The sequence below is a fragment of the Microtus pennsylvanicus genome, chromosome 6, assembly GCF_037038515.1.
Source record: "Microtus pennsylvanicus isolate mMicPen1 chromosome 6, mMicPen1.hap1, whole genome shotgun sequence".
Classification (NCBI taxonomy): Eukaryota; Metazoa; Chordata; class Mammalia; order Rodentia; family Cricetidae; genus Microtus; species Microtus pennsylvanicus.
The window spans coordinates 13,819,419-13,833,221 of record NC_134584.1 but is presented as its reverse complement, the minus strand read 5'-3'; the positions used below and the strand labels follow the sequence as shown (position 1 = coordinate 13,833,221).

Below are 13,803 nucleotides of genomic sequence, written 5' to 3'. Positions count from 1 at the left end.
TCGCCCCAGACTTCATCTGTGCCCACAGGGACAAGGCCCTTATAACTGCACCAGCTGCCCAAGCTGGAACAACTGAGTCTGGGGGTTCTTCTGGCAGCCTGTCCTCAGCAGTGATCTTCCTGAGATGGCACCAAGAAGGGTGCATTGATGGAGACATAGTCATATGCTTTTGTGACAGTTGGGATGATCACCCTGGCTGTGGTGCCCACTGGTCCCTTACAGAAATGCACGTGTGTGTGTGTGTGTGTGTGTGAGAGAGAGAGAGAGAGAGAGGGAGAGAGGGAGAGGGAGGGAGAGAGAGTGGGGGGGAGAGGGAGGGAGTGAGGGGGGGTAGGAGAGAGAGAGGGGGGGGGGAAGCTCCAAGCTGCAGGGATGACCTCAGGGATGCTTGATGCATCACTTATGAGATCCTCTTTTACTCCTCATGGTTTACAGGAAGGTCTTTGACAAGTCCTTCTTTAAATGCAATTTTGTGTGTGAGCGTGCACTTGCACGTGTGCTCTGTGTGTATGTGGGGTGGGGTACTTCACAGAGCATCCCAGTAGATGCTCTAAGGTCAGCCAAGCAGTTAGTTGACCAGTAAACATAATTGAGCATCCCCTAGAAGTCTGGATATAGAGGCTCAGATAAACCACTGTAGCTGTCAATCAATGCTCTCTGTGCTGTGCTCCATAAGTGTGATTTGTTCATATGAAGATACGCAAGTGCTAGGACCTGGACTCTCCTGGACCCTGCCCTGTGACCTTTTTCTTGGCCGATTTGAACCTGGTCCTCTCATGCAATAAACTGCAACTGTTAAGAGCCACAGTTTTTCTGAGTTCTGGGAGTCCTTCACAGCCACCGATGAACCTTAGGACGCTAGAGCAGACCCCTAGATCCAGTCCTGGTCATAGTGAGACAAGTGTGTAGCCGCAGTTATACCCGAGCAGCCCCCAGCAGAGGCGAACCTCCGTGCACAAGCAGCAGGGACTTGCAAACCTAACACCCGGTGGGGAGACCTTACTCACCATTTTGCTCTTCACGAGTTCTTCTATCGCACTGACAAGCTCAGCTGCACTGGGAGTCTCAGAGCTGGTGGGGCGGACTAGTAACCGCGAAGAGGCCTATGGGAGAAGTCAAAACAAAGAATAGGGAGGAGAGGTTTCACGTTAGTAACGGGACAGAGAGTAAATTCCCTTGCAAACTCCAGTTTTTTTTTTTTAAAGTAAGTCCAGACAAAAAGACCACAAGTTTGTCTTTGTTTGCATTTATTTAGAGTCATCCTTTTATATTTACAATATTCTGACATGAAACATTAAATAAAACCTGTCTAGGATACATGTGGGAAGCAGACAATGTCTGTTTTTAATCCACAGTCATGTAACATTGTAATGTTTTTCAGAATGGTGACTGGGCACGGGGGCATCCTAACTGTAACTCTGTGAGTGCTGCCTCAGGCTCTAGGCTATGAAGGGGAGAAATAGAACCTGGTCAGAGGAAGGGAGGGAGGGAGGCTTAAGGTTTAATGGTTGACTCCCCAAATAATCAAGAAACAGAACGGGGAGGCTAACAATGGCTTGACTGTGTTTATGGGATCATGAAAGGGTGCAGTGACCAGACGGGGGAGGGGGACAAGCTCACCATTTCCTGTGCCATCCATTTCCCCAATGATTACTGCAGAGGACAGAAGAGCGGAAGCCTCACAAGCTACCAGATGCCACTTATGGCTAGATCGAGGGCGGCACGGGGTGACAGTAAGGGAATCTGAGGGACGGGCTACTGAGCTGAGATTCAGTAATTAGCAAACACTGTTTGCAGATTACTTCTGCTGGAGAGTAGCTGGGGTCTGAGGGGCATAGGTAATATGAACCTTGCTTCATATTAAGGCCAGCGGAGATGCATGCGACACGCGGCTGGCTGTCCCAGAGATGCATTTCTCACAGCGGACAGATACAGTTTTACAATGGGCTTTTACATATGCGGACCAAAGTATGTACTTTACAAAACAAACACCGGTTTGCTCGAATGAAATTTGGAGTATGAGATGAACAAAACAAAGAAAAAAAAATCAAATGGAAAGGTAAGGAAACTGAGCCAAAACAGACACAGAACACAAATCAACATAATGCTGCAATGAAAGTTTACAAAAAGAGAAAACAGAACAAAACGGAAAATTAGTTCAAGATAATACACTGTCTGGGAGCATTACTAGATTTCTGCAAAAGAAGACTTTGCTACTGATAATACCCAACCAGGCTTCATTGTAAGCAATAGATGATTCCAGTAAACAAGACTCTAGCAATTCAGTCTTTTAAAGGAGGAAAATAAGCCAGCAAAGCCTGCTCCCCATTGCTTGGATAACCACCAGATTTTAAAAATTTTATTTGTTTTGCTTTGGAAAACCTATTCATTTAGACTGTTACAAAACAGTTCACGAGTTGTCCCAACACCCACGTAGCTTATTCCCTGGCCAGTCGCTACATAAAAGGCTTGAGAACCTATGCTGTCTCTCCCAGATTGGCCTGCACACAGGGGACAAACTGGAGCTTGGCTCTCCAGCTCACAACCAGTGTACTCAGAACCAGAGCATCCTGGCGGGGCTCGGCTGCATGGGTCGTGGGTTGCATGTGCTGTGAGTTAAAACTCAGCACTGAGTGTGGTGGCCTTGCTGCCGCCAATCACTGCCTGTCGTCCATCCTTGGTTGTCAAACCAAGGCTGACAAATCCAGCAAGTGACTGACACATCAAGAGAGTCAGGAAAGGAACAGGAAAAAATGTGAAGAAAAAAGTGTTGAAAGCACATCTATTGCATTTGGAAGACTTAAGTATTGCCAAACAAAACAAAAGAACAACAATAAAAACCCAGCAGCGACTTCCTAGCTCTATTTTTAGTGCCTAACAAATGGGGAGGGTCACGGTGGAGCCAGGATGAAGAGAGTGTGCAAGCTTCATGTATTAGGTTTCCCTTTTGGATAGTGCATTTTTGAGATTTTTACTACTGCAGTGGATAAAATAAGCTAAAATGATGTAACAACTGAAGGGAAATGGAGACCGATATGGCTTGAAGGCGTCATACAATCCAGGAGGAGCCTCAAGGCTCAGGTGCCTCCTAATACTTGGTAACAATGCACTTGCTGGGGTTCTGGTCCCATGTGGGGAAAGTAACCGGGGAACAATACAACCCTATTTTAACTAGAAAGCCACGTGCAAGAACTATTATGGAGGAAACATGACGGCCTACTGTGTGCGGAAAGACAGGCTACAGGAGACTCCTCCTCTCTCGGGGACTCCAAGCAATATGTTAAAAATTACTTTAACAGCAGCAATTGCTGAAGCATCCGTGAAATACACTGAACTCATTTACATGATCACGTGGTATGAGAGCAGCATGTGCTGGCTTAGTGTTTGTTCTAAACGGACTTATTATTCATACTTCTGAGATAAGAACAAGCTGGCTGCTGGGAAGACGCCAGGCTTCCAGTGCCTACTCCCACATCCCTGCCCCTCCTGGCATGGAAGCCAGGGCAGGGCTTGGCCTCTGGCCTGGGTGAGCGTGCTGTCCTTTACCTTGTCATCCTGTGAGTCCGGCTGAAGGAGGCTGTGCTGCTGGATGGCCATGGGTGGGGGCAGCGGCACGGCATCGGCACCCTCCTCTCCTTCTTCTTCTCCGCAGCTCTGCATGCCCGAGGAGGAGGATTTGGACAGCGTGCCACTGCTCAGGCCCTCGTTCCGTCCTCTCTGCAATCAAACCAACAGTTGTTCCTTCAAGCTGGGCCATGAAAACCAAGCACTGTTTACATGTTATACTCTGGGCCCTCCGAGTTACTCAGAAGAGCATAGCAGGGCCAGACTCAAACACATATTCATTTCCTCTGGTCTGACTTACATAAAAAGTTTTAGTTTTGAGTTTTAGCTTTAGTGAGAGACCATGGATTCAGAGGAAAAAAGAAAATAAACAAATAAACAAACCCATGACACAATGAAATAAAACAAACGTGACATTGTCATTGCCTTTTTCTTTCTTTGAGCTGGTGCAGAACTTGAGCCCAAGTTAAAATTCCCACTGGCCCTGTCAGTACTGAGGTCATCTTGGGGACATGAAAGATGATTTCTTGAAGCATAACTCAGAGCCTCCTGGGATAAAAGGGGAAGCAAAAAAATCCTTGCCGTCCTCTCTCCACCTTGGTGACACAGGAATGAGGTGGAGAGTGACAGCAAGGTGGGTAAAAGCTGTCAATGGGCATTTCTAACTGTCTTTTAGCCTGTCCGTGCACTTAACAGTTTGCAAACCAGAAACCTAAATGACACCATGCAGTATTGGGGCTTCCAATAAACCAGATCCATTACTTCCCAGACAGCGACTACTCTTAACTTGAAGCAAAGCATCAGAAGGGCTGTAGCCTCTGGGCTCCAATGACATCAGTGACAGCAGCCGTAAATCAATCCCACAGACCTACCTCTTCGATGGTCTCATCCTGTGGGGTGGCAGCGCTGTCGTCGGAGTCCTTCTGGGAGCCAGCATCCGCACTCTTCCGGACCTCCCTGCTCTTCTTGTGCTTGTGGGCCAACTTCTTGGCATGCCCATCAGCCTTGCCACTGCTGAGCCTCCGCACAGGGCTTGTGAGCCACTTGCGCAGGGTGTTGCCCGGACGCTTGGGACCTGGTGAGCTCTGCGCTCCAATCATGTGGGGCTGAAGAGAAGCCACAGAGGCCGGCGGACTGGCATCATTACTGGAGACAGAGAGTGAGTCTGATGGGACGAGAACAAAAAAGAAGGCCCTTTACTGAACAGGACAAAAGTTCCCTGGCCCTGGGGCCAAGTCTATGCCACTTAGTCACTGTGCTTGGTCCCCAGCTTAACAGACTCTCAGGTGAGCTGCTGGGAACCTAGACTGCCGTCTTCATCCAGATGCTGAAACCAAGAGGAGGGAGAGGGCTGACATGGTTCTCTTCCAGGATGGCTGTCAGGCTGGATCTCTGCTACAGATGGCGTTTCTCAAGACACACTGCTCCTTTCCAAAAGTACCTGACACATCACCAATCCTAAAGACCAGTGTGGCGAATTCACAGATCCAATCATGTTGACGCGTTTGTCTCTGAGATGGAGTCTCTGTAGAGCAGGCTAGCTTCAAGCCTGCTAGATGAGCCGAGGATGACCTTGCATTCCTGATTCTCCCTCTCTACCTCCCAAGAGCCAGGATCACAAAACTATGTGCTACCACAACTCAGATGCTTAGATTTAAAATGTCTTAACTGAGGCTGGAGAGAAGGCACAGTGCTTGAGAGAACCAGCTGCTTCTAGAGGACCTGAGTTTGGTTCTCAGCATTCACACGGAAGCTCACAACCAACTCCAGTCCTAAGGGCTTTAACACCCTTCTCTGGCTCCACAAATACAGGCACAGCCATGGGGCACGGACATACATGCAGGCAAAACACCCGTACACATAAATTAAAGTCAATAACGGTTTAAACTATAGGATACCAGAAGACATAATTTAAAACTATTTCTAACCATTTGCTTGATTAATAAAATCAGGAAATAAGAACTTAGAGAAAAAAATTTAAAGTGGTAGTTATATCACTTATCATAAACTAATTAGTCAAAGAAATATATTTAGTTTGACACACTCTGTTTTCCTTCTATCCATCTGACCCACCCGCCCAAGCAAAGAGATGACTCTGGGACACTAGCACCCACCCATCTGTAAAGGACCATCCAGGACCAACTCGATGAAGCATAGAGCATGGCTATGGGGAGCCTAGGAGATGAATAGCTACTTGCTCATAGCTAATACAGTTTCTTTGTTGGCAACTTAGCAATGCTACCGCATATGCTCGAGTAAATACTAGCAATCAAACAAAGACAACAATTTTTTAAACCAAAGGGGAAAAGAAAGCCTTTTCAGTTAACCAAAATGCTCCACAGAAAGTGTGTCTAGACCAAGTTTCTCACTTAAACATAGTTAAGTCAGCACTGATGGACTTCCAAGAGGAAAGTCTTTTTAAACCAATCCAGAGTTAGGTGAAATGTTTCTGTGAACTTGAAAGCCAGCAATCAGGAACTGAGTGGCCACTTTCCAAGCACCTGACGTTAGGGCTCTGCCAAAACGACGCAGAACTGATTTCTTTCGGGAGATGCAATAATGAAGATGACCACTGGCCATGTGTTTATTTTCTTAGACCCGTTGAAGTCTTAAAACATGTATCACAATTAATCCCTGAAAGCACTCTCTTCCACACACACCTGTACAGGCTCTTTGCCTTACGGACCAGAGACCTTTCACTGCATGCTGTAGATACTAAGCTAGCGTGTAGCCTGGTGCTCACGAAGTGTCAACAACTCCCGTGAGGGCTACACTATTGAGACAGCTGATGCTCATCTAATTCTCTGCTCAAGACACAGGCTGGTAGAGCATATGACACTGCATCATTCATGTTTAAAAATCTACACCTTTAATCCCAGCACTTGGAAGGCAGAGGCAGGTGAATCTTAGTGAGTTCGAGGCCAGCCTGCTCTACAAAGTGAGTTCCAGGACAATCAGGACTGCTACACAAAGTAATCCTGCCTCAAAACACAAACAAAATTTGCACTTTTCTTCCCAAAGGCAAACTGGTTCAGAACTAATCAATGCCAGCTAAGCAGTAGCTTGTGCATGTGACATGCAGTATGTGCACGCATACCTGTGCACGTGATCGATTTATTATTCATTCATTCATTTCGATGCAAGGCTTCTCTGTGTAGCAGCGTGGGACTCACTGCCAGTTCATAAGCATAAAGTCAAACTCCTCACGCTTTTGATCCTTTGCAAGAACACAATGTGTGTATGTGATTTAAAGTACCCAAATTCTCTGCCTCGATCTGGAGATCATCAGAGCCTGCATAACTGCTCTGTGCTAGGACGTGACGCAGTGCATAAATCAGATGGTAAGCAGACCCACTACACTGGCACACACTTTGAATGACAGCACAAGCCCTGATACACCTTCTCTGGTGGGCACACCCGGCACAGAGCTTACAGTGCAGTCCCTTCGGAAGGACCCGCCTGACTGGTAGCACATTTGTCTTCCTCAGGAGGCCCTGGTGGCCACCGCAGCCAAGGGACTACTAGCAGGTGACAAAACCTGAACCCTAAGTGCCTGCTGCCCAGAAACAACACAGCAGCAATGGTGAGGCTCTTGTCCCACCCCCTTCCAGGTATCCTGATAGCCTGCCTGTGCAGGATCTATGTGGATGGCTAGGTCTACCAGAGAGAATCCTCAGGAGACAAGGGAGACACTGTATGGGAAGGAGCTTAACTGCCAACAGGCCGCTTGGTACATCATGCGGCTAAGTATGTGTAGAATAATAATGACTAGGTGAGCCAATGAACTGGATACAGGCTATCCTTATTTCTGTTTGCCCATCCCAAGGACACTGATAATGCAGGACTGCCAACGTGGACAGAGATGTTCTGGCCAACTGTGGTCAGTTCTGTGATAACTATGGGTGGTCTCTACCTTCTGTGAAGCACATACACACTTGTGAATTTTCACTTATATGGAAAACAAATCAAGCAGACACCTCTCTCTTGTGATCTGTGTCACTCACTGGCTTTTCCTCAGTACAGAGCCCAGGCTTGGTGTGTGTGAGCAGCACTGAGCAGGGGAAACTGCACAGGGCAGAGACGGTTGGGGACCAAGCTGGCCCTGCAGCTCTGGCAGACACACCTGCTTTGCATTTCCAGTTCCTCGCCTTTGCTCCCAACTCTGCTCCTCACCACAGAACGACTGCAGGAAAGCCTTTAGCAATGCCTGGTTTGGAGTTGACCTTCCTCTTTTAACTGAAAAGAATCCACTTACTTTGGACATAGAAGGAGGACCTAAGATGGGTGTCAGAGAAAGCCTGCATCTGGGCTAGGTTCTCTCAGGGGTGATGCAGGTTTCCACACCCCATAGGGCAGCACTGGCACTTGAAGAAACACCAGGAGTGAAATGAAACGGCTTTATTAACTGCAGTAAGCTGTGGCATCTGGGATTCCTGGTGGCACAGAAACGAGGACATTGTATTTATACAAACAGCGAGTGTCCCAACAATACCCAGAATTCATGGGCAATGTGAGCTAATGGCAAGCATAGCAGTGTCTAGGCAATACTAAAAAAGAATGGCTGAAACAAACTAGACAATGACCTCATTCTACTTCTATTTTAGAAGAAATCTGTCCCTTATTAAAAAGGATAAACCTCAGGATAAAGAGATTCTAGCGGGCTTAATACCCCATGCAGGTGTGCACATAGGAAAGTCACCCTATCTGCTGGGGCCGGTTTGAAGAGGAATCCTCAGGTACGTGGTGTCTTGGCTGAGGCTGAGTTCACACAATGGCTATCACAGATTCCTTTGAAAATGGAGATAGAGGAAAAAGTCAAAGAAGAGGGAAGATTTCATCATATGGGGCCAGAGCCAAGGGGAGGGGAAATCTTCCCACTCTCAGTCTGTGGATCTGGACATCTGTGATTAATAAAAGCACTTAAAAATGTAAGAAGAAAGGGGTCATATCCTGCTAGCTGCAGACTAAGGAAGATTAAGGGTTTCTTTGTTTGCTTTTTCCAGCTTTCTTCTGACTTTCATAATGGGAGAAAGTCGCCGAGACTATCAGTGTGCTGGAGCAACGCTTGGCTTGCTGAGGGTCTCTAGCAAACTTTAGAGTTAAATACTGCACACTCTGAGCTTGAAAACGCCTCACCCAAATCTACAATTTTGTTTTTCGTTTCACAGTCTCAATAGCATACAAGTGGGGTGGAGGGGACATATGTGACCTGGGGGCTGGGGCCTGACTGGCACATGCAGGGGGGTCCTGCAAGCATTTGCTGAGGAGGATGCTTACAGACAGCTGCAGGCAGGTGATGAGGTTGGAGTTGCAAGCCTGCCTGTCACCTGCATGGTGTAAGTATCTTTAAATCCATGGCTGCCTTCTGCTTTAGGTGTAAAACTTCCTGAGGTGTAAAATGGCAATGATTTTCCTTCTGTTAGGTGAGGCAGTTGTAAAGAAGGCTATTGTAAATACGACCTAATAGATATTAGGCAATATTCACGCTTTTGCATAGAAAAAAAGAAGCTGCAAACAGCGTGGAGGGATACAGGGGAAATGGAGTCAGATGATCTACTTCAAGGCTTGCAGTGGGAAGAGCAGCTGGGACTGCACAGGCAAATGCTGTTCAGGCTTCCCTCACCGCACAGCACATCAATGTAGCACACACGGGACAATAGCTGACAGCCGACTCACGGGTGAGGAGGCACGGCCACCACAAGAAGCACATACTCAACATGGGAGACCTTCCAGTAAATCTCTGTCTCACATTTCAAATTCTCTTGCAGTATCCCCAAATGAGAGAGGGAGAGGGAGGGGGAGTAGGAAGAGAGGTAGAAGGAAGGGGGAGGGAGAGAGGGAGCACACAGGGGAAGTACCCAAGTCTCGCTCCTAGGCAGAAAGTGTTTCACTGAGCTAAACCTATAGTTCCTGGCTAATGATCATGACTCTGTCTTCGTGTCCACTGCGGGTGTGTTGAAGAACATGCGACACATGAACTATGCCATGATGTCTTAGGATAAGCGTAACTCCAAGAGAAATGTCTACAGCAAAGGACTGATTTCCAGCTCATGTAGACATGTTGACAAGCAGAGGCATCGTTACTATGTAAGAAAGACAACCCTGAAGGCTGTGCTTCTATAGCTGGAGGCCAGCTGGGCAGGTTTTAACACTGAACCAGACTTATCCAGAGCTGATGCAGAAGCGCTTTTGTGCAGAAAGTCAGACCAGGGAGCTGGCAGTGAGCACACTGGGCCAGAAGTGCAGACTATTTGAGAAGCAAAGAAAAAAGACTGCTAGCTCGACTGTGACTGAACTGGCTAAAACAATCCACAGCATCTCTAGGTTCTTTAGATGGGACTTAAAGTCTGTTTCTAGAATCAAGATATCATTCTTTTTCTTATTTACAGAGAGAGAGAGAGAGAGAGAGAGAGAGAGAGAGAGAGAGAGAGAGAGAGAGAGAGTGAGTCACCACAGTGCCCTAGAGACTCTCTCAAGACGACACAAAAAGTCAGCCAGTCTGTAAGTTATTCCTTCAGATGCTCGTTCAGGGACCTTGTCTTGTCTAACACGATGATTACAATGGTCTGACGGTCCACATTACTGGAGATAATGATGGGCAATACACCTGGGGAATCAGCTGAGGGACTAAGGAAGAGACACCGACCGCTTAGTGACACGGGACAGTACTGGTGGCTAAGAGCAGGCGTGTTTTCATGGCCATCTTCCGAGTTAGAATGTGCCTTCTACTTTTGAGTATCGGAAACCTTTTCTTCCCTGGCTTCTCCTTCCAATCCAGTTTCCTTGTGCTGACACAGGCTCAGGTCCCTTCTGTCCTTGGTCCCACTGAGCTCTAATTTGTACCCTGGCACTGAGGACCCATCGGCGTGGTAGCAATGACTGGACAGTGTATGCCAGAATCCCATGCCTTTCCCACACACCACTAGGCTGTGACCGTCACGTTGATGCCATGACAACAGAGGAAGTAATTTTTGCAAAGGCAGAAGCCAGGGAGAAGCACTGAGCCTGGAGAAGGGGATGGATGAAAATGTGGTATAAGAACACAAAGTTCACTTTACACACATTTTAGAGTGTGGTGCCAAGAGGGTCCTTTGGTGCAAGAAATGTGAACTTTGTGTCTGTGTTAAATAAGAAGTGAGCACAGAAGACACGAGGGAAAAAAGATAAATTTCCTTGCCTTTAAAAAAAATAAATAAAAATCCAGATTGCACTGGAGGCCCCAGCACGGCATTGCCACGGATCACGTCGTAATGAGGAACACATGTCTCCCAGCCTGAGAAAATGCACATAAACGGCCAACAGATGCAGCTCCTCAGCAGTACCCTCCCACACACTCACCGGGGAGCGCTAACAGCAGTGCCCCCCTCCCCAGCTCTCACGACCCATGAATCCCGACACACACAACAGTCATGGGCATCAACCCCTAAGAAGCTTCTCTGGCCTTTTCTTTAGGAAGGCTGAGAGCCAGAGCCAAGCATAGGCACTGGAGCATGTATGCACACGGGCATGGGAACATGTAAGCTGGGGAGCACGTCTGCACCTGGCTTGTGCTCTAGTCTCAGTGTCACTAGTTCGTCCAGTGTGTGGTCCCCTTAATACCCAACCCAAGCAGGGTGACCCCTGGAGAACTCTCAGTAGAACTGGTCCTCAGTTTTCTTCCTGACGTACTTGAATATTATATGAACATCAGGAAACACGGCTCTTAGATTTATCCAGTAAGAGGGAGGTTGGATGCCAGCATTTCTAGTCCGGAAGCCATTTCATTTCAAAGGTCCTTTTAAACGTCATCACTAAAGTCTCAGATAAAAAGACACGAAGAACAAATGGCACAACCTGTTAGTTGGTTAGTCAGACGGACAGGATCTCATTCATTGCCGAAATGGACATTTACGAATACATCGGAGCTGAGGCAATGCAGTCATCATGAAGGACAGGCTGAGCTAGCCTCTATGTCAGAAATCGGGTCAAAAGATGGAGGGGCAGGACTCTCCAAGCATGAGGATCTGCAGCAGGTGAATGGCTGTCTGCTTCCAGGCATAGGGAGTCTCACAACCTTGGTGACAGCAGGACAAGATGAACATTAAGGAACAACTAGCTCCTCCCCGGCACTTTCTAGACTCCTTGTGTACCCTCCCCTTAGGAGAGGCGGAAAGCAGAGGTGATACCTTCCTCACATAGGTCTCTCAAGAGGCAGTGGCCCAGGAGAGCCAGTCATCCTTGAGTCTACTGCTCGCCGATAAAACATGTAGATGCTGCGTAACAATCAAACTTGTGAAAATAAGCCGTGAAAAAGAGCCACATTATAAAGATGGCTTCCCCTTCTTCTGTTGATCCACCCTGAGGTTAGAACTCACTTCTAAATGCAATCCTTCTCCTACTCTGGACAAACACTGACTTGGAGGAATTTTCTAGTCCTTGTTTTTGGCATCTAGAATTATCAGGCTGTCTTCAGTGCTTTTTATGTGTGTCAGGGCCCATTTACTTTGGTGAGAGATGAACAGCAGAATTTCTCTGCAGACAAACATCTAAATTGTCTGAGGAGAAAAAGTCCCTGAGGAACTATTTGATGAATGGTAGGGTAGGATCTTAAGATTAAAGGTCAAAAGCAGATTGTTGCAAGATAGCAGTGATGCATGCAAACACAAACACACACACTTTCTTACAAACAAAAACAACGGCAACAAAAAAACCAAGACTAGAAAGACATGTATGAATCCCACAAACTACAGCTTTCTGTCACCCCCCAATCCAGCACCATCTTTCCTTTGCGATGAGAGTGATCACTGGTGTGTGGTGGGGGCTGGGTAGGGCTGGGAGGATGCGCAGTGTCTTTGCAGTAGCCTTCCTGGATGATCTCTAGCCAGCATGCAGACTGGTGATGTCCACACTGAGGTGTGGGACACTGTTCCCGGGAACAATGGGTAGAAAGGGATCTAGGTAGCTCTGGGAGGCAAGAGTGACTTCCCACTGAGGCTCCAGGTGCTGGAGGAGACCCCCACCTTCACATCCAGGCACCACCACCGAGGCAGAGTGACACCCTGCAGACCGAGGATGTAACCTGGTCTTTTCTCTTTCAAAGCTGGAGCCCTTCTGAATGCTCTGTGGTGTGCATTCACACACATTCATTCTGTGAGGTTGAGATCTTCTGTGGTACCCAAAAGTCAAACTGTGCCATTTAAAGAAGAATTACCAAAAACAAACAAGAAAACCAAGGACCAGCCTGCTCAGTATTTAGCTCACTGTTCAAAGGGCTAAGAAGGCTCTCTATTTCATGAAGAAACAGTGCCTTGATTCTTAATTTCTGTTTGTGAAGTCATTTCCAGGGCACTGCAGTGTTTATTGTTGCCTGAACAGACACACAACTCATCATTTACAGGAACATAGTTAATTTGGGGGCGCGCAGCAGTCACATGGCGCCCACACACCATCCTGCCTTCAGAGCCCCTAATGTTAGGAATCGTGGATACTTAGCTCATGGTTACAATGGTCTCTGAAGCAAAGTAATGGTATGGAAATATCTAATCTTACCTACAGAAGGCTTACATCTGGGGCAATTTCCACAAGAACATTTTTACCTTTGGTTGCCGTCTTTTTTCTTACATGTTAAAAACAATGAAGTCACTTGGCTTGCCTTGTTAAAGGGCAACTCTACAATTTGGGTGGAAGGTAGATGCTTTTAAAAGCTAAAACCTGTCTTCATGAGAAGCATGGGACACACAAAGACCTTCCAACACAACACAGTTTAAAAGAACATTCTACAGTTAAACTGTGTGGTTTAGTTGAAATGGCGATAAGGCTATGCTTACGCTTAGTCCATACATAAATTTGTTATTGTTCTTTTAAATCAAAACCAGATTCAGAATGTCAGCAGAGAAGTGTTTTACTGCCTCAAGAATGTCTGAATTGCATTAGCATACACATAATTGAGCCAGCTATGAACCGTGCAAACTTATAAATGTTGTCAGAGAGCCCATACCAATACGGTCATTTTTATATAGCATTAAGGGGCAATGGGGAGGCCCTGGAATGTTCTGCAGTGAGCCTGCCAAGCATTATCACTCTCCACATCCTCCATGGGGTGGTTAACTACGGCTTTAGTCTCAAGGGATGGAATATTAGTTCAGAAGAGTTATAGCTGTGTAGAGGAAGTAGAGCACTCTCTCCCAAACCACAAAGCAAATATCCAGCACATAGTCTGGAGTTCTTGGTTTAGTTCAAAAACAAAGAAACAAGAGTCCT

The 13,803-nt window shown here is 46.9% G+C and overlaps 1 protein-coding gene across 5 annotated transcripts in view; it reads right to left on the bottom strand.

Annotated features, from left to right (window-relative positions):
- Trio (trio Rho guanine nucleotide exchange factor) overlaps positions 1 to 13,803 on the bottom strand; it is a 289,908-nt gene that overhangs the window by 38,859 nt on the left and 237,246 nt on the right. For all 5 annotated transcript variants that reach the window (XM_075975805.1, XM_075975801.1, XM_075975802.1 and 2 more), the window contains exons 35-37: positions 4,437 to 4,729; positions 3,547 to 3,717; positions 1,008 to 1,103 (exon numbers count right to left, since the gene is read on the bottom strand). In XM_075975805.1, the coding sequence (XP_075831920.1) occupies positions 1,008 to 1,103; positions 3,547 to 3,717; positions 4,437 to 4,729 (560 nt within the window). The remainder of the gene's footprint in view (positions 1 to 1,007; positions 1,104 to 3,546; positions 3,718 to 4,436; positions 4,730 to 13,803) is intronic.